The 21702-nt window shown below is 46.5% G+C and overlaps 1 protein-coding gene across 3 annotated transcripts in view; it reads right to left on the bottom strand.

The window, feature by feature from the left end:
- The window catches only part of ST3GAL5 (ST3 beta-galactoside alpha-2,3-sialyltransferase 5), a 56408-nt gene that overhangs the window by 20924 nt on the left and 13782 nt on the right, over nucleotides 1-21702 (bottom strand). For 2 of the 3 annotated variants that reach the window (XM_047781609.1, XM_047781610.1), the window contains exons 2-3: nucleotides 8306-8429; nucleotides 5071-5182 (exon numbers count right to left, since the gene is read on the bottom strand). In XM_047781609.1, the coding sequence (XP_047637565.1) occupies nucleotides 5071-5182; nucleotides 8306-8429 (236 nt within the window). Of the gene's footprint in view, nucleotides 1-5070; nucleotides 5183-8305; nucleotides 8430-11076; nucleotides 11095-21702 lie in introns of those variants that run through there. The other variant, XM_047781611.1, reaches the window with a different exon arrangement.

Here is a 21702-nt window from a genome sequence, read left to right as displayed (position 1 = left end):
CCAAAAAAAAAAAAAAAAAACCGTAGTGGTAATTGCTAGAACTGAAGTATGAAGAAGTTTCTAGAAGACAGAGAGGATGATCAGAGAAGGATCTTAGAAAAATTAACACCTAAGCTGAGATTTGATATAAAAGATGAATAACAGAGAGGCAAAGGAAGGGCTCTAGGGAGAGAGGAAAGAATGCAGCAAACACAAACTATTCCATATAGATGGGATAAACTACTGTATAAGCCAGGGAACTATACTGAATATCCTGTGATAAGCCATAATGTCAAAGAATATGACGAAGAATGTACTACATGTATAACTGAATCACTTTCTTGTACGGAAGAAATTAACACAACACAGTCAATTAATGCTACTTCAATACAATAAATTTAAAAAAGAATGCAGAAAATACAGAGGAAAGTCTTCAATAAAGGTGCTGGGAAAACAGGAGAGCCACATGCACAAGAATGAAGCTGGATCCTGACCTCACACCATATACAAAAAAGCAACTCGAAAATGGATCAAAGACCTAAATTTAAGAGCCAAAACTAAAACTTTTAGAAGAAAACACTAGGCAATGGTTTCTTAGATATGACATCAAAAGCACAACATTGGACTTAATCAAAATTAGAAACTTCTCCACTAAAAATGATAACATCAAAAAAAGTAAAAAGATCACCCAGAGAATGGGAAAAAATATAGTTGCAATTCATATGTCTGATAGGGAACCAGTACCCAGGAATATGGAGAACTTTTTACAACTCATTAATAAAAGACAATTAAAAATTGGGCAAAGAATTTGAATAGATATTCCTACTTAGAAGACCTATAAATGGCCAATGGTACACAAAAAGATGTTCAACATCATTAGTTATCAGATCAAAATCCGTAGAGTTCCCATGTGTCTCAGCGGGTAAAGGATCTAGTGTTGTCACTGCTGTGGCTCAGGTCACCACAGTGGTGCAGGTTCCATCCCTGGGCTAGGACCTTCCACATGCCATGGGTGCAGCTAAACAAATAAATAAATAAAAATAAAATCGTAATGAGGAAGAGAAAGAAACTCAACCAAGCACCTGTGAAGGGTTTCATGTGCCTGATGTAGGCAGGACTGGGATGGCGGAGGTGACAAAAGCAGGTGAAAAGAATGGCAGGAACCAGAGTTCCTGTCGTGGCTCAGTGGTTAACGAACCTGACTAGCATCCATGAGGATGTGGGTTTGATCCCTGGTTTAAAGATCTGGCGTAGCTGTGAGCTGTGGTGTAGGTTGCAGATGTGTTTCAGATCCCAAGTTGTGGCTGTGGTGTAGGCTGGCAGCTATAGCTCCAATTCGACCCCTAGCCTGGGAACCTCCATATGCAGCAGGTGTGGCCCTAATAAGACAAAAGGTTTAAAAAAAAAAAAAAGAATGGCAGGAACCAAGTCGTGAAACACCTATAGGCCAGACTAAGGGGCATGGACAATCTCCTGAAGACAAAAGAGTGAAATCAAAGAGTTTGAAGCAGAGAAGCAACAGATCAGATGCAATTTTTAGAAATATCACTACAGCCATAGTGTGCATGCCTGGATGCAGAAAGGCAGGTAAGGAGATACTGCACTGGGGCAGTGGTGACAACAGAGGATTCTGAACGGCGATCTTGGCTCTTTATTCCTTTTTCTGGAATGCCAGAAACTATATATATATGTATGTATTATTTCATTTTTTAAAGTTTTGTTGACGTATAGTTGATTTACAAGGTTGTGATAATTTCCGTTGTACAACAAAGTGATTCAGTCATTCATACACACATATCCATTCTTTTACAGATTCTTTTCCCTGTGATATAGGTTATCACAGAATATTGGGTAGAGTTCCCTGTGCTATACAGCAGGTCCCTGTTGACTAATCATTCCAGATATAATAGTGTGCATGTGCCCATCCCAAACCCCTAGTTCACTCCTCCTCTCCTCCCATCGAAATGATATATTTTTATAAGTATAGCCCCTTTTCTCAAATAACTTACATTTTTTTAGATGGGCCAATGACATGCTGACACAAATTATGATAACACCAGATGGAATCCAGTAAGTTTCAGAGGAGCTTCAAAGACCACCAAGGTTCAGTTTGAACATCACTGACTTGGGGGCTAGTGGTACCACGTGCCTGCCTTTAGAACAGGAAAAGTCCAGGTTGCAAAACCAGCCTATGCTTTCCAGCCATGTACTGGACAATTGCTGAGAACCATGGAATGCCAGGGCTGGAGGGATCAGAGGGCCCTTTAGCCACCAACTGTCTGATGCCCGAGTTCTACGTACAGGACGGCCAAATGGTTATCCTGGCTTTGCTCAAAGACCTCCAGAGATTTGCCACAAAGGCAGCTCATGTTTTCCATCTTTGGATGCCATGAACCATCATACACCTTTCCTTTCAGCGTGGCTGCCACCCCCTGAGCCGCAGCTCTGCCACTGAGGCCACCTGGGCAGGCCAACCCTCCCATGGGCAGCAGCTGGCCTGTATCCTGCGCTGGTCTCTTCTACGCAAATGTTCCCATCCCTTCAAAGGTCCCTTGGGGACATGGTCTTGAGTCTCTTCTCTGCTCATTCTCAGAAGTCACTAGGATTCCTTAGGGGAAGGAACCTTAAAGAGCCACAATGACCAGAGCACTTGTCTGAACACAGCAGGGATGAGCAGACCATCCCTGGCCTATTAAGGGTGCAAAAAAGAAAATAGCTGTAGGCAGCCACGGCACATGCCGATGCAGTCGGGGCTGGCCAGGAGCTGAAACCACTAAGTTGACTTGACGTAAGGTGTTGCCTCTCCGTGCACTTCACAAGTATATGCAGTGCTCAGCTCTTGCACAGGGAGCACACATTTCTCAATGAACCCAGACTCAACAAAGTGCCATTTTCTTTGTTGGTCAGATGGCCAATGGTGTGAGTAATGAAATGGACGGGACGAAGTGGACGCACGGAGGATATGGAGAAGTGTAGCACAGGGACAAAGGGGTGAGTTCACAGACACTGGTAAGCATATCGAGTGTCAGCATTTCAGGCCTTTCCCAGGAGACAAAAAACAGAGACCAGATATCTGAAAACTTTGTCCAAGCGAGCTGTGGCGGGCCCTGAGTTGTAAGGGGTTTGGGGCGGTCTGCAAGGCCCACCGTGTGGGAGGAAAGCCTGAGCAGAGGAGGCAGGACAAATCGCACTCCACCAAGCAGAGGGCGCCCGTGCTGATGGGTGAGCGGAGAACCCATCCAGGGGAGAGGAAGGCGCTTCGGTCAGCAAGACCCGAGACACGAGGGATCCGCACAGGCCAAGCTATGCATTCACTAACTATGCTCTTTCCAGTTACGTGTTCCTACCTGCCTGTACTCCAAAAAAAACCTGAGGCACTTCAAAGCAAGTACAGATTAGAAGCATGAGTAAAAATCAGGACCAGACCGGGTGCTTTGTACATATTATCTTACTCGACTTTGAGGACCCCCTGTGACACAGATGTTACTGACACCTCACAGCTGAGAAAACCGGGGGGAGGGTGGGGTGGGGGGTGGCAGATTCAAACAAGTCACTTGCCTAAGGTCTCATTGTTACTAAGTGGCGCTTAGATTTGACTCTAGGCCGGACGTTTAAGCTCTCTCCTCTTTTGCATCACACTACCTATAACTTCTGGCTGCCCACTGATTACTCTGGACCCAGGCAGAGAGCAGAGATCAGGAGACAGGACTCTGAAACCACACTGCTGGGTCCAAGCCCTAAGGCCACAACTTACTGCCAATGTAACTGTGGACAGGTTACTTCATCTCCCTGCCATGAGATGGGGATAATAACAGTCCCTACATCCCCAGGGCTGTTATGAGGGTTAAATGAAGTTATATCGCTAAGGCAGTTTCAGAATAGCTACGTGATATATACTAAACCAGGTTAACCAAATTAGTTAAACCACTCTAGACAGGAATCTGGGGATGCAGTTTAACTTTCTGGGTGGTCATCTCTGTCTGTGCAGAGAACACTGAGATTATCTCACAGTCACGATGATAGGTGAAATGAGATCATACAGGTAAAACACCTATGTGTGTCCATTATCATTATTATCCACGCTCAAATCATCTTGTCAGGAGTTCCCGTTGTGGCTCAGAAGGTTAAGAACCTGACTAGTATCCATGAGGATTCGGGTTTGATCCCTGGCCTCGCTCAGTGGGTTAAGGATCTGCGGTTAATGCAAACTGTGGTATGGGTGGCAGATGCAGTTCCATCCAGCGTTGCCATGGCTGTGACTGTGGTATATGCCGGCAGCTGCAGCTCCAATTAGATCCTTAGCCTGGGAACGTTCACATGCCACAGGTGTAGCCGTAAAAAGAAAAAAAAAAAAAAATCTTTTATCCAGAGGTGAACATTGCCAGATAATTTGCCACTCAAATAGTCAGTGAAATCGGCACTTAATATGTCAATTGATTTTTTTTTTTTTTGCCTCTTCTAGGGCCACACACACAGCATATGGAGGTTCCCAGACTAGGGGTCGAATCGGAACTATAGCTGCCAGCCTATGCCGGAGCCACAGCAATAAGGGATCCAAGCCACATCTGCAACCTACACCACAGTTCACGGCAACACCGGATCCTTAACCCACTGAGCGAGGCCAGGGATCGAACCTGAAACCTCATGGTTCCTAGTCAGACTCGTTAACCACTGAGCCATGACAGGAATGCCTGTCGATTGATTTTTTAAAAAAAATATACATACATTGAAGGAGAAGTCTTAAAATACCATGTGAAATCATTAAAACAAAATATAAGACAGAGAAAGGACAAATGACACTAGAATTTCTTCCTGATCTGCTTTAAGAACTCATGTGCTGGCAGCATCATGGCACATGAACTCTGCGACAGGTGCCCTACAGGGCCCAATGGAACTCAGCTCACCGCACAACTTCAGTAACTGGGGGGAGAACAGTGAGGAGTAGGTGGGTTTGGGGAGCGCTGAGATTAGGTGTTTTCCTTTCTGTTTATAACTTTCGTGAACATCTACTTCGGACACTTTAGAGACCATACAACTGTTTCCACGTACACTTGGAAATGTTCTATTAAAGCACATGAGGGAATGTCTAACCTTTATGCGGTCGGGGTCCACATAATGCATTTTTTTCATGTCACATTCTTCAGTAGTATAATTTAACTTGAGGATATAAAGGATCCACACTCCAAACACAAGCAATGTACACCTAGAAAAAAAAAATCAATTAGATATAATGATGTCGTCATGGCATAATCAAGAGAGATCATGTGAAATAAGTGAAAACCTAACCCAAATTGAGCCTGCTTGCCAGATGGCATGAAAGTACAGTCTTTAAAATGACCTGTTAACATAAGGCACTTCTTATTTTTCCGACAAAATAACTTAGTCATTTATGACTGTCTTTGTCATGAGAGAACGCAGAAAAAAACCCTTTTTCCTGGAAAGACCCCCACAGTGAAATCTGAATCATAATACAGATTGCTGAACTTAAAACAAGGTAATGAATTCTGAGGCATAGAATCTCAGCTTTAAATATGTGCCAGTCAGTCAGTTTTTCAAATACTGTACGCTTCCATTTACAACAAGGCAAATAGAACACTCGAAATCAAAGAGACACAAAGTAAAACAGTGACTGCCAGGAGTCAGAGGAAGAGGAAGTGGGGTTAGTGTTTAGGAGTGTAAAGTATCAAACTTTTCAAGATGAAAAGAGTTCCAGGGATGTTTGTGGTGGTTGCACAATAGTGTGAATAGGCTTAATACCACTGAGCTTGTACACTGAGAAATGGTTAGAATGGCAAATCCACTGTTATGTTGTTTTACCACAGTGAAAAAAAATGGGGGAAAATACTGGGAGCTCTTAAAAAAGGAAAACAAAATAAACAATCACCTACTATTCTTCTAAAGAAATCTACCCAGAAATGACACTGACTGAGGTAAGACAGTACCACCAGTCACCCTTCAGATCACCTATGAAACCGTTTTTAAAGATCTGATAAATTCACACTATTCTGCAGTTTAAAACACACACGCATACACACACACCCACCCACCCACCCACCCACACACCCACCCACACACCCATTAAGAGAAAAGAAACAAATCCAATCTTGGTTCTGGAAATCTCATTTTTAATAAGCTCCCCACGTGATACTAACCAAATAAAGGCTAAAAAAAAAAAAAGTTTAAAGAAAGTTTGAGGAGTTCCCATCCCATGGTACAGTGGTTAATGAATCCGACTAGGAACCATGAGGTTGCGGCTTTGATCCTTGGCCTCGCTCAAGGATCCAGTGTTGCCCTGAGCTGTGGTGTAGGTCGCAGACGCGGCTCAGATCCAGCGTTGCTGTGGCTGTGGTGTAGGCAGGCGGCTGCAGCTCCGATTAGACCCCTAGCCTGGGAACCTCCATATGCCGCGGGTGTGGCCCTAGAAAAGACAACAGACAAAAAAAAAAAAAAGTTTGAGATCAACTGCTTTAAATAATCTGTGCTATTGAAAAGAAACTAAGTAAAGGAATAACCTGAATGGGAAAATAATCTATTTTCTAAAGGGGCAGTTTAAAAAAATAAAGCCTTAGTATAGTACACTGTACACAACAGATGCTAAATATTTCTTAATATTTGAGGAGGAGGATGTAAGAAAGTGTTGCTAAAAAGTATTGTCAAGAGTTCATGATTCTCTTTTCAATAGGCTCCCCCATGAAAATCTGGACAAGCATCTTAATTTTTCCCTGGGATCAAATACAATGTTAAGGAATGGGATGGTACCATTTGTGTGAAAAACCGAGAGGGGAGGGAAATACACACACACACATGAGTATTTCTATATATACGAGACTGGTAATATCGGTCATTATGGAACTCACACTGTGGCTCAGCAATAACAAACCCGACTGGTACCCATGAGGATGTGGGTTCAATCCCTTGCCTTGATCAGTGGTTAAGGATCCAGTGTTGCTGGGAGCTGCGGTGTAGGTCCCAGACGTGGCTCGGATTCTGTGTTGCTGTGGCTGTGGTGTAGACTGGCAGCTGCAGCTCCAATTCGACCCCTAGCCTGGGAACCTCCATATGCCGCGGGTACAGCCCTAAAAAGACAAAACAAAACAAAACAAAACAAAAACAAAAACAAAAAACCAAACCAAAACAAAACTGCTTATCTTTAAGTAGAAAGAAGAAAGGTGGGAAGCAGGGACGAGAAGGTGTTTTCCTAAATCTTGTAGATGCAGCAGCACCTATTCTCTCCAGTCCCCAGAAAAGGTATTATATGGAATAAGTCCTTTATTTTGATTGCAAAAGAAAAAGAAGGAAGGAAGGAAGAAAAAGTTAAAAGCAGGCCCAGTATCCACAGCCCTGATTCGGTAGGACTTCGGTAGGATTCCATGAGTCTGTCGCCCAGGGTGTAAGCAGCATGGGGCCTGGGTCTATCTCCCAAGCAGCCGGCCCCCAACCCAGGGCCAGCACGTGGAGCCCTCTGTAATTGCTGGTTGATGACAAAAGGAGACAGACGATGAGCCGGGGTTTATTAGTGCATTCTCTAGCCCACCGTTCTCCTACACCTCCCAGGTTAGTTAAATGAGAGGGGAGATTAGATTTCAGGGTTAGATTTCTATCTGCAGACATTGAAAAAAAGGGTAAATTAGCACCTAGTCGGGGGGGCACCAGGTGAAACTGACAAGTTCCTCCTTTAACAATTCTACCTCTTATTAGGATGGACGGGAGACCCGGCTGAAATACTTGACATCGTTTTCAGTGTTCAATATTCAATGCTGTTCAAACGCCTCTAGGGGATTTTAATTAGCTGTATTTATTTTAATTTTTGTTGTTGTTAAAACAATATTTTATTTTATTTTTGTCTTTTTTCTTTTTAGGGCAGCACCCTTGGCATATGGAGGTTTCCAGGCCAGGGTTCTAATCGGAGCTACAGCGGCCAGCCTACGCCACAGCCACAGCAACGCCAGATCCGAGCCACGTCTGTCACCTACACCATGGCTCACGGCAATGCTGGATCCTTTAACCCACTGAGCGAGGCCAGGGATCGAACCTGCAACCTCATGGTTCCTAGTTGGATTTGTTTCCACTCTGCTACGATGGGAACTCCAACAATATTTTATTAAAAAAAACAAAAACAAAACACAACTCACTTGCTGTGTCGCAGGTTTGATCCCTGGCCTGGGAATTCCACATACTACTGGTACAGGATGTGCCTTTAAGGGAGCCTTGACCAAGTGTGACCGGAGATGAGAGCCATCTTCAGGCTCCTCCTGCTTTTTTTCTCCCAGTTCTACCCAGTTGTCCCAAATCTGGGGCATCTTGTAGCCTGAGGGCATGTGCTTACTTGAGGATGTCTTTTAACAGCAAGCTCGGTCTTCTCATCTTGCTCTGGGCTCGGGGGTACCATGGCAGGGAGGGCCTCGCACGGTCGCTCCTCAGCTTCACACAGTTGGACTCACTTGGCATTGCTGTGAATGGGGAGTGGCGGGGGGTGGGGAGGAAAAGAAGGAAGTGAGTTTTGCAGATTAGGTTCTTAAAGAGCCTTAGAGTTCCCTGGTGGCTCATCAGGTTAAGGACTCAGCATGATCATTGCAATGGCTTGGGTTACTGCTGCGGCACAGGTTTGATTCCTGGCCTGGGAACTTCCACATGATGCAGGTGTGGTAAATAAATAGCTAGATATCCTCAATGTGGTACAGCCATACCATGGAATACTACTCAGAAAAAAAGAAGGAATGGCCAACTGATACACACAGCAACCAGAGGAAACTTAAGGTAATTATGCTGAGCCAGCACTAAAAGGTTACCCATTGTATGAGTTCATTTATATAACATTCTTTTTGGGCCACACCTGGGGCACATGGAAGTTCCCAGGCTAGGGGTTGAATCTGAGCCTCACCTTCGACCCACACCGCAGCTTGTGGCAATGCCAGATCCTTAACCCACTGAACAAGGCCAGGGATCAAACCTACATCCTCATGGATACAAGCTGGGTTCTTAACCCACTGGGCCACAGTGGGAACTTCCTATATAACATTCTTTTTTCATTTTTTTTATTACTCAAATGAATTTATCACATCTGTAGTTGTATAATGATCATAACAATCTGATTTCACAGGATATAACATTCTTGAAATGACAAAATTATAGAAATGTAAACAGATTAATGGTTGTCAGGGGTTAGGGAGGGGGATTTGGCTGTGGACGGGCAACAGGAGGGGACCTTGTGATGATGGAAATATTCTTCTCTTGACTGTACCCCCATCAATATCCCAGCTGTGATATTCTACTCTGCAACATGCTACCATTTGGGGGGAAAGTGAGTAATCTGTGTTATTTCTTACAATTATCCTCAACTAAAAAGTCAAACTTTTTTTTGAGTCTTTACCTTTTATTTGTTTATTTTTGTGTCTTTACCTTTTAGAGGTACTTTCAGAACTATTTACAGATGGAACAGGAGGAAAAAAAACCTGCTTCAAAAAAACCGGGAAGGGGATAAGTGTGTGTGTGGGAAGAGCTGAGATAAGATGAGCTTTAAACTGCTGTCAAATCTGGGCAATGCGTATGTGGGGCTCATTATACAATTCTCAATACTATTTGAAATATTCTACAATAAAAATGTTGAACAAGATGGAGTTCCCGTCGTGACTTAGTGGTTAACGAATCCGACTAAGAGCCATGAGGTTGCAGGTTTGATCCCTGGCCTTGCTCAGTGAGTTAAGGATCCAGTGTTGCCATGAGCTGTGGTGTAGGTCACAGACGCGGCTCGGATCCCGAGTTGCTGTGGCTCTGGTGTAGGCCGGTAGCTACAGCTCCGATTAAACCCCTAGCCCGGGAACCTCTATATGCCATGGGAGCGGCCCTAGAAAATGCAAAAAGTCTTAAAAAAAAAATGTTGAACAAGAAAGTGTTACATTAAAAACAGAAGAAGATGGAGTTCCCGTTGTGGCTTAGTGGGTTAAGAATCCCAACATAGTACCCATGAAAATGCAGTTCAATCTCTGGCCTTGCTCAGTGGGTTAAGGATCCAGCGTTGGCACGAACAATGGCTTCAGCTGCCACTCTGATAAGCCCTGTGGCCCCAGGAACTTTCATATGCTGCAAATGCAGCCATAAAAAGAAAAAAAAATGGAAGAAGAGGATGGCACTGAAAAAAAAAAAAAGAAAATATGGCAATCTGAAAAGAAATTTTTCTTTTAAAAATATATGTGTCCTTGGGTATGCTTACCTACTCTTCTTTTGAATTAATTTTATTCTCAAATTTTCCATTTTTAAGTAATATTCCAAGAGGTATTATAACAAATCAAAATAGCTCCTCCAATATCAGATTCCCCCTTCCTTTCAACTGAATAGAACTCTGGATTTTTAGCTGGGCACATGGCCTCCCAGAATAAAGACTACATTTCCCAGCATCCTTTGGAGTTAGGCATGGCTTCGGCTTCGGGATTAAGTTCTAGTCAACAACACAAAAACTTTCAGGGTGGATTCTTCGGCATACTCCCCTTTCTCCTTCACCCCCTTTTGTGCTGATTGAAATATGACACCTGATGAGCCACTCTGGACCACACAGCACATCACCCAAGGGATGGAGGAGCAACGAGAGAGAAAGGGCCTGGGTCCCTGGGCCACCCCAAGGACAAAGCCACCAATCCATCTCGGACTGCCTGCCTCTGGACTCCTACATGACACAGAAAAAAATATCTGTCTTGTTTAAAACTGTTCATTAGATCTTAACTAATGTAGGCACCTACTACATCATGATACATTATATGTTCATTTAAGAAATAATGTCTTGGGAGTTCCTGCTGCGGCTCAGTGGTAAGGAACCCAACTAGTACCCATGAGGATGCAGTTTGATCCCTGGCCTCGCTCAGTGGGTTAAGGATCTGGCGTTGCCACGAGCTGTGGTGTAGATCGCAGATGTGGCTCGGTTCCTGAGTTGCTGTGGCTGTGGTGTAGGTTGGTTGCTGCAGCTCTGATTCAGCATCTAAACTGGGAACTTCCCTGTGCCACATATGAGGTCTTAAAAAGACAAAAGAAAAAAAAGAAAGAAAAGAAAAGAAGGGAGGGAGGGAGGAAAGAAGGAAGGAAGGAAAGACGAAATAACGTCTTTACTTGGTCTTGCAGCCAGCTGACTGCATTATTCACTCCACTTTCTTCATTAGGATTGTCCCATTTTCTTTGAAAAAAAAAAAAAGTCTCTTATCAAACTGGCATTCAAGTGCTTGACTTTTTGCTACACTCTCCCTCTATTCTAATTCTAACCACGCAGTGCTTGAGGGCAAAGATTTTCATAGATGTCCATCATTCCATTTGCGTCGTTTCAAAAAATAGTGCCAAGGGCCTCACTAATCAACCTTTGCTGAACAATCTACTGAATTCTTAAAGGAGAAGTGAGACCCTGGAAGGTTTTCAACCACACTTTGTGGTTACTCAGATGCACAGTCAGCCAAGCAGTGGGTCCCAGCGGTCTGCCTCTAACCAGGATGTCTACAAAATGGACGTTTCTACAATGTCTGTGTTTTTATGGCCAGGATGACACATCACACCTGAGTGGGCCTCTCGAACACAAAGCAGATGGTGGAATTAGAACTGGGATTCCGCCCCTGCCTGCAACTGGCACCTGACTCTACTCTGCCCCCTTTATCTGCTGCCACTCAGGCTGCAAGCCTGCCAACTGCATTTCTAGACTCTCTCTTGTGCCAGCTGGCTTCCTGCTGAGCTGTGATTCTGGGACTTCCAGGTGGACGACTAGAAGGCCAGGGGAGAGGTGACAGCACCTCTAGCAGCTCTGTGACAAGCACAAGCTTCTGCCCAGGGTGACAGTAGCTCCCCGGTCACTGGCTAACACTGTTCTCACTGTGCCCTGCCAAGGACTTTGAAGTCGATGCCCTTTGTAAAAGCCCTTTCTGCCTGAAGGATCTTCGTGGTTTGTGGTTTCTGGTTTCCTGCTGGACACTGACTGGGACATCAGATGACTGTCTTCTGCTACTTTTAGTGGAACCAAACAAAGAAAGGCGGGGCTCTGGGGATGAGGGGAAGGCCTACTGTCCTGGTCTCCTTCCTCCTCCACCCTCGCTGCCAGAGAATGTGCTCATACATCATTCAAACACTTACAAAGAGAAAAAAGAAAAAGACAGCTGGGTCTTCGGTTTTTCTAATCACACTGAGAGGATCTAGGGGAGGCAGGGTGAGAGCAGAGCACAGACAAGTTGCTTGGGGTAACGTGTGCTAATTCTTGGAGCTCAGTTTCCTCATCTGGAGAATGGGGATGATATTACCTACCCCAGAGGATTCGATGGTGGCGGCACATGAGAAGCACTACCTAAGTGCCAGCTGTCACTATTATTGCACAGGGAGGGAAGGGATGGGTGCTTTATACCACTGCCTGCAGGGTATCTCCAGAGCTTGGGGCACCCTAGTCCTTTGGGCATGCCCACTCTGGCCACAGGTTTCTGCTCCAGCCCCATGGGAGGCTTTTCCTCAGTTCTGTCCATTTCCCCGCCTGGGGGCTTCTGGAGAGGCAACAACCTCCCAAAGCCCCTCAGGTACTCATCCTATGTCAGGTCCCAGCCAGTCTCCTCCCTCTCTCCATCCCCTTGCTAAACTCTCAGCTTCCTTCACCATCCTTTTTTTTTTTTTTTTGCTTTTTTAGGGCACCTGCAGCACATGCTAGAGGTGGAGCTGCTGGCCTATGCTACAACCAGAGCAACACAGGATCCAAGCTGCATCTGCAACCTACACCACAGCACATGGCAACACCAGATCCTTAACCCACTGAGCAGGGCCAGGGATTGAACCCACGTCCTCATGGATACAAGTTGGGTTCGTCACTGCCGAGCCATGACGGGAAGTCCTCTTTCACTGTTCTCTTGTCCCCAGTGTGATGGCCCTACCACTCCCTCCCTTTCCTGAACTGCAAGCTGGATGCCTTGGAACCGTGCTCCCGTAGGACCCCTGCCACCAGAAACTCCCACTTGCACGGCTTGTGACTTCAGAGTCCTGGTTCCCACCTTCAGCACCATCCTCACTTACACGTAACCACAAGATTCACCATGTGCCCTTTACTCACCTCCTCTAGGGGTCAGACGCCCAAGTTCATTTCCCCACGCAGGCCTCTGACCCAGCTCAGACCTGTACAGCTAACAGTCTGCCCGCTATCTTCACCTCCAACACCACCACAAAGCAGAATCGACTCCTCATGCTACCTGGCAGCTGCACCATCCACTCAGCTATCCAAGCCCCAAACCTGTAGGTCAGCCCCAGACTTCTCCCTTCCATCCCCAGCCCCCATCAGCCCCCAGGGCCTCCCAATCATACCTTCTTGAACTCTCCATGCCTACAAGGCATTCCCTTAGTGGAGGTCACTGACCTGGACTTCCCTGTCTCAGTTTTGTCCCCTCGAAGCCATCTTTCTAAAATCTGTATCTGCTTAGTGGTTCCCAGCTCATCTCAGGTTCTGTGACTCGAGGCGACAAACTTGTCTGTTACGCTCTAGCCCCAAAGAAGCACTGTGAGAAGCCTGGATGGGCCATGTTGCTGCCTCAGTGCCTTTGCACATGATGCATGCTCAGTCTGGCATCCTGGTGGGGATCCCTCCCAACCACCTGCCTGGTGACCTGCCCTTCATTCCTAAACCCTTCTCCGTCTCTGCACGATCATCTTCAACATCATAACCACACCCAGGTACTTCCCTATCTCTGTTTGCCACAATGAACTGGAACTCTGTGTGTACATTTTAGGTTTCTGCTATCCTTTTGCAAGCACCCGGAGGACTGAGCTGCAAGGCCAAGACTTTGCTCACCTCTGTGTATCCTTGATACCTGGGACAGGGCTTGGCATAGATCAGGCCCTTAAGAAGCATTTTACAGTGGATGGAATGTGCATCACATGCCTATGGTCTGTCATCCAACAAGAGAAACATCCCCCCAAATGGAATTTCCCAGTGATATTCATGATTAAAACTAAAACTGAATGTTAGCACTTATTTGCATAACAGAAAGAGACTCACAGACTTTTTTTTTTGTCTTTTTGCCATTTCTTGGGCCGCTCCCGCGGCATGTGGAGGATCCCAGGCTAGGGGTCGAATCGGAGCTGTAGCCACCGGCCTACGCCAGAGCCACAGCAACTTGAGATCCGAGCCACATCTGCAACCTACACCACAGCTCACGGCAATGCCGAATCCTTAACCCACTGAGCAAGGCCAGGGATCGAACCCTCAACTTCATGGTTCCTAGTCGGATTCGTTAACCACTGCGCCACGACGGGAACTCCCGAGACTCACAGACTTTGAAAACAAACTTATGGTTACCAACGGGGACAGGTGGGAGGTGGCAGGGAATGACTGGGGGTTTGGGATTGGCATATGCACACAGCGGTATATGGAATGATTGACCAATGGGACTGTTGTATGGCACAGGGAACTACCCAATAATCTGTGATAATCTAGAAAAGAATCTGAAAGAGAATGGATGTGTGTACATGGGTAACTGAATCACTGCTGTACAACAGAAATTACTGCAACATTGTATATCAACTATACGCCAAAAAAACTTTAAAAAATGAAAAAAATAAACTACTCAGAATCCTCAAAAAAAGCATTAAAACTATTCTTAAAAGTTCATGTTTAAAAATATGTATGCTGTTTTATGGAGTTCCTGTCGTGGCTCAATAGTAATGAAGCCAACTATTAACCATGAGGACGCGGGTTCGATCCCTGGCCTCATTCAGCGGGTTAAGGATCTGGTGTTGCCATGAGCTGCAGTGTAGGTCGCAGACACAGCTCAGATGTGGCGTTGATGTGGCTGTGGCATAGGCTGGTGGCTATAGCTCTGATTTGACCCCCGGCCTGGGAATTTCCATATGCCATGGGTGTGGCCCTAAAAAGACAAAAAAAATGAAAATAAAGAACATATATGCTGTTTTAGCAAAATGGTTTGTAAATTAAGCCATAACAAATAAAGATAGCATCATTTAAAAAAAAACTGAATATTAACAGCAATTTTAGGAGCAAAGAATAAAAGTATAAGCTCTACTGAAACAGTCACGTGATTCACACAAACACAAAAGTTTGAGAAGCACTAGCTTAAAGTATTCAGCACATGTTCGTTTAACACAGAAAGATACTGGAAGAAAAAAAAAGCAATTTTGTAAAACTGTATATATGCATATACACATTATCATGTTCTGAGATGCATCCATTCCAAGTATGAGACTTTCCATGAAGTTTTATTGTATCCTCCTACTTGGTTTCAGAATATCTTCTTCCAGTTTAGAAGGGACCATGTGGATTCCATGCCCCTTGATGTGACAAAAGGAGGGCCAACCTGAGTCACCTTTGCTCATGTACCCTGCGTGGCCTTAAGATGCTCCCTCGGAACATCTGGGTTTACCTAGTTATAGTCACACTGACCTGTACACCAACTGCACGGTGTCCATTCACTTCTTTTGTCTTTAACATTCTGCTTGGTGCCTCCATTCCAAGGTTGTGACAAAAGTTTCGATTATGTCACTTATCATCATGAAACATGTTGTCATTTGTTGTTGTTCTTTTTTTTTTTTAGGGTGCAACTGTGGCATATGGAAATTCCTAGGCTAGAGGTCAAATCGGAGCTACAGCTACTGGCCTACATCACAGCCACAGCAACACCAGATCTGAGCCACATCTGCGACCTACACCACAGTTCATGGCAATGCCGGATCCTTAACCCACTGAGCAAGGCCAGGGATTGAACCCTCATCCTCATGGATCCTTGTGGGGTTCGTTACTGCTGAAGAATGATGGGAACACATTTGTTCTTCTTAATATGCATTTGTTTCTTGTCTCCCCCACTAGAATGTAGATGCCATGAAAGCAGGGGCTGTGCTTTGCCCACCCTGGGTTCAGAGTGCCTAGGATGGTAAGGGGCACATAACAGCCATCAGATACATATTTACTGCATAAACATTCTGGTTCTTACGAGGGTTCCGAGGTGACAGTGGTCTCAGACATCCCTCCAAGGACTTCTGGCAGCCGTCACCGTCCGCCCCATGGCACCCTCTTGGTTCCCTTTGTCCATCTTCTTCACCAGCAGCTCATCCCCTACTGCCTCCTTCTAAGCGTTCAGGTCCCAGGCTCATAAATGTGTCCTCTCGCTTCACTCAGGCTGGCAGGGTCAGTCTCCACATCGTGACTCCACTAACCATTTCTATGCAGAAAAGGCCTGGCTTTCAAAATTATATATTTCTATTCATGTGTAAAAATGTAATTGATGCTTCTCAAATGCTTGTATGCCTGATGGAGAAATCAGTCTTATCAAGGCCCTGGCGAAGAAGTGTTATGGCAAGGTCCAGGCTTTCCGTCCACAGGGAGAACTGGCACTCACGTTTTTAAATTAGGAATTAACCATTCCAAAAAAGAAGACAATAGGTGCCGCAAAACAGTGTATGACAAATTATCAGATTAACCGTGTACAGGCAATTACTGGTGCCAGAGGGTGGGGCATTAATATTTATTGGAAGGAATAAGCCTACACATGCTATCACTGCGTTCTACAAACATCTACTTCGTTGGATCGCTATCTGCATCTAACCTGCCGAAGGTCACATGTGGCCAAGCAGGGAGCTGAGAATTCCAGCCGACCTCTATCCACATCCTGTGGGTGCTGAGGAAGGGTAGGTACTGGAATAGGTGGGTATACCTATAGGCGAAGGGTCTTTTTTTTTTTTTTTTTTTAATAATACAGGCATGCCAAAGCATGGACTATTAGAAACAAAAACCTGAGGCTAGGAGTCCCCCGGTGGCTCAGCAGGTTAAGGATCCAGCATTGTCCCTGCTGTAGCTTGGGTCACTGTGGTGGCACAAGTTCAATCCCTGGCCTAGGAACATCCACATGCTGTAGGCATAGCCAGAAACAAACAAACAAACAAACCCAAAAAACCAAAAATCCCTGAAGCTGACAAAGCAGCCAATAAACCAACACAGCCGGAGTGGACTCTCTGGGAAGATGAACAGGTACAGTGTAGATGTTAAAAGGGCAGCTGAAAGAGCACACCCTTCCAGGTGAGAGGTTTTCGAGGATATCACAGGGTTTCTGAGAAGGAAGAAGATCCCCGGGCACAGTGGGGCAGGATACTGGATGCTCAGGTGGAAGCCTGAGACACACCGTAGTGAGGAAGAGGAAGGCGCCAGGGCAGAGATCTATCAAGAAACAATGAAAAGAAGACTAGGGACTGGAGTTCCCTGGTGGCACTGCAGGTTAAGGAGTCAGCCTTGTCACGGCAGCGGCTTAAGTCGCTGCGGTGGTGCAGGTTCAATTCCTGACCTGGGAACGTCTGCATGCCACGGGCACAGACAAAACAAACAAAAGAACAAAGACAGACTAAGGACGTAAAAAAGCAGGCAATAAATCTGGCTCCCAGTTATGGAAAGAAGTAGAAATGGAAGTCAACTTGTGTAGTTTAATGATGATGATGTGATGAAATTGAGATGATACATAACTAGATAAAGATGCCCAGGAGGGAGCTGGAGATGCAGCCTGGCCAGCCTTTCTCAACAGGGGAAGAGTGACGCCCTCTGCCATCCACAGTACGGAACAAACTCACCTCTCCCCCTGTAAACAAGGTATGTACAAGTCACATAACATCCATGGGTGAGTGGAGAGCATAGTCACTCAAATCATGTCTGGGTTCTGCGCTTTTTTTGTCTGTCTGTTTGTTTGTCTTTTTGCCTTTTCTAGGGCCACACCCGCAGCATATGGAGGTTCCCAGGCTAGGGGTCTAATCAGAGCTGTAGCCGCCAGCCTACACCAGAGCCACAGCAATGTGGGATCCGAGCCGTGTCTGCAACCTACGCCGAAGCTCATGGCAATGCCGGATCCTTCACCCACTGAGCAAGGCCAGGGATCGAACCCGCAACCTCATGGTTCCTAGTCAGATTCGTTAACCACTGAGCCACGATGAGAACTCCGGTTCTTCGTTTTAGATGAAGAATTCCACTTGATAAGGAGGAGAGCAGACAAGACAGAAAGCCTCCCTCAGAGGGAAGACAGCTTTGGGGTGCACAGAGATGAAACACCTGACAGTGCCAAGAATGACAAACACAGCTTCACTAGGAGCAGATGGAAGACCTGTCCTATGGGCAGAAGGAACAGAATGAGCAAAGCTGAGGGCTGGGAGGCAGCAAATAACCAGGAATGACTGAGAAAGCCTGGCCTCGGGGGGAGAGGTGGGTAGGCAGGAGTGAAGGGCAATATTGGGGTCTTGTTGGACACCCCAGGGCTGGTGCAAGATCTTGGCTGTGGGTTTGGAGTGCTGACAGCTTCCCATTCTCCATGGATCTGGCCTCTGTCCCCACCCAACGAGTGACTGACGCAGGTCCAAAAGGCTAGCCCTCTTGCCTCCAGGTGGGCTCACCTTGGGAGGGCAATTCAAGCTCCAGAGCTCCCTGGGGGAGCAGCTGAGACCACGGTCCTGATAAGCACCCCTCTGCCCCCACTCCTCCCTCATCCCCTGCCTCCTGGCACCTGAGCCCTTGAATTTCTGTTTCAGGTTCTGCTTCTAGGAAACCTGACCTAAGACAGGCCATCAGGTCAGAAGGTCACCAATGATCAAGCTCCATTTTTCTGGTGGGTGGATATGAGATGCCAGGAGAGCCACTGGGAGGCAGTGGGGACATGCAGGAGGTGGCGAGCCTGAGGTGGGGCTGGTGGGGAGCTTACGCAGTGCCCAGCAGCCGACCCTGTGCCTATGCTGGGCTACCATGGTGTCAGCTAGGTGGCAGGAAGGGCTTCCACATGCAGAACAGTCAGGGCTCGAGACAAGTCAGCTGTGACTGTGGTGATCAGGCAGGCAGGAAGAGAACTCAAGGGTCAGGGAGGTCACAAAGGAGGAAATGTGGCCTTGCTGAGACTCCAGTGCCTGTGGGCTGTGAGGCAGATAAACCTCAGGCTTGGAGCCCTGGGGAGGGATCCAAGCTGGAGTATTGGTCAGGGGCGCACTTGGATGCACACAACAGATACCTGGGTACCAGCCCAGGCTTTCAGCCAAGTGCGGGTGCCTTTTTCCCCTAGAATAGGAAGTCTGGGGACAGGAAGACCAGCGCTGTCGCACTGGCTCTGCAAAGCTGCCAGCGTCCTTGGCTCCCACTGGCTTCTGCTCCAAACTCCAGGCAGGAAGGAGAAGAGGGATGAGGCGGAAAGGGAGGGGAGGCCCCTCCACCAGGAGAGGAAAACCTCCGGAAATCCCTGACAGGCTTCCAATTCTATCTCTTTAGCCAGAACTGCACCACGTGACCACTCCCAGCTGCAAAGTTGGCCAGGGACTTTTCACAAGCTGGGCAGGCTGCTTCCCCACACAAAATTGGGGTTGTGCCAGTAAGAAAAGAGGAGAGAGGCAATCTGGATGGCCAGCCTCAGATAGGCCCTGGGGCATTTTGGATAAAGGGACAGTCAAGACTGAGCTAAGGAGATAAAACCTCCAAGGAGAAGAGCAAAGGGCAAAGCCTTCTAGGGGTTGGAGAAAAGAGGAGATACTGCTGGAAATCAGAAAAGGAAACCTCAGGAGTCCCCATTGCGGCTCAGCAATAACAAACCCCACTGGAGTCTATGAGGATGCAGGTTCAATCCCTGGCCTCAGTCGGTGGGTTGAGGATCTGGCATTGCCAGGAGCTGTGGTGTAGGTGGCAGATGCGGCTCGGATCTGGTGTTGCTGTGGCTTCAGTGTAGGCTGGCAGCTACAGCTCTCTGGACCCCTAGCCTGGGAACTTTCATATACTGCAGGTACAGCCCTAAAAAAAAAAAAAAAAAAAAAAAAGACAGAAAAGAAAAGAGAAAGGAAACCTCAACTAAAATGAGCAACTCTGATGTGACATAACACTTGGAAACACACTATTTTTTGTTTGTTCTTTTGGCTGAACCTGTGGCACATGGAAGTCCCCAGATCAGGGATCAAACCCAAGCCACAGCAGTGACCCGAGATGCAACAGTGACAACACCAGATCCTTAACCCGCTGTGCCATAGGAGAACTGAAACTCCATCATTTAAGAAAGGAACACAATAGTTCCTTAAAAAAAAGGCATTTGAACTGCTTTAACCTGAAAAAAGTAATCATGGGCACCCCCGCTGTACACACAAAAAAGGGTGACATCTAATTTCATCGATTCCTCCAACATGCCTGGTGTTGGAATGAAATGACATGCTTGGAGATGAAACGACACACTGAGCCCCTGCTTTCTAGAACCCCAGGTCCAGGGAAAGGACAACAGGAATGTAACCATTGTAATGCTGCGGGGAAAGGAGGCTGAGCAGAAGCGCGTGGCATCTGACACCCAGCACCGACACAGACTCCGGGTGGTCTCACCAAAGCCCTCCCATGGGCACTGTCACGAAAGTCACAGTCTAGGGCCCAGAAGTTGGGAAGCAGATGCCAGTGAAGTTCTAAAGTAAACTTCCTTCTGCCCCCACCCAACCTTGGGAAGGGAAGCTGCGGGGGCGGGACGGGGGATAGGGTTTAGCTGGAACAGCGCAAGAGCACACCAGCCAGGGCCTTGCCTGGGCTCAGGGAACTCTAGGTGACCTGTGCTCCTGTCCACCCAAGCAGACCACCATCCTCCTACCATCTAGGGAGCTCATTTCAAAGTTTTAGCTGTGCAACTCTTTTTTTTTTTCCCCCCTCTTTAGGGCCGCACCTGTGGCATATGTAGGTTTCCCAGGCGAGGGGGTCAAATCGGAGCTACAGCTGCTGGCTTACACCACAGCTGTAGCAACAAGAGATCGGAGCTGCATCTGTGACCTACACCACAGCTGATGGCAATGCTGGATCCTTAACCCACTGAGTGAGACCAGGGATTGAACCTGTATCCTCATGGATACAGGGTTCGTTACTGCTGAGCCACAATAGGAGCTCCCAGAACTCTTTTTTTTTTTTTTCCAGGAAAGCTCACTTGGAATCCTAACATGTAACACAGATAAGAGGCATTCAGTTGATCTTTTGTGGGTTTTCCCCACCTTGGCACTACTGACACTTGGAGCTGGGTAAGTCTCTGTTGTAAGAGTCTGTCTTATGTACCACAGAATGTTTCAGAGTATCACCATGCTCTACCCACTAGATGCTCCCCACATCACTGGTCCTCCCCTTCTCTCCCACTTGTGAGAACCCAAAACGTCTCCAGACCCTGCCCAACGTGCCTTGGGGGGTGTAATCACCTCTGCTTTTACCCACTGGGATAAAGCCATTGTATATACTAAAATTCTAAGACTGCCTTATTTGTATTTATTTATTTATTTTCTTTTCAGGGCTGCAACTGCAGCATATGGAAGTTCCCAGGCTAGGGGGTGAATCAGAGCTGCAGCTGCCAGCCTATACCACAGCCAGAGTAAAACCAGATCTTTAATCCACTGAGCAAGGCCAAGGATCAAACCTGCATCCTCATGGATGCTAGTCAGGTTCGTTACCACTGAGCCACAATGGGAAACTGCCCCCCCACAAGACTGCCTTATTTTTAAAGTGTGGAGGGTAATTAAACAACGCAAAAACTAAAAATCAAAGACTGTGGGCTAAAAATTGATGACACGAGTATCAAATCAGATACTTGAGTATCTAAACTTTTGCTAGGTTTGGTTTGGGTTGCATAATCACAAGAAATCTCAAGTCATCAAGATACGTGGTCGTGTTCTCACCTGTACAATAGAACAGGAACCAATGGGCAAGCACAGGCCCGTGTTTACACACCAGGCTGCTAAGGGGGGTTCACAGGTGTGCTC

Source organism: Phacochoerus africanus, chromosome 5 (assembly GCF_016906955.1).
Source record: "Phacochoerus africanus isolate WHEZ1 chromosome 5, ROS_Pafr_v1, whole genome shotgun sequence".
Taxonomy (NCBI): Eukaryota; Metazoa; Chordata; class Mammalia; order Artiodactyla; family Suidae; genus Phacochoerus; species Phacochoerus africanus.
This window is presented reverse-complemented; position numbering and strand designations above follow the sequence as displayed.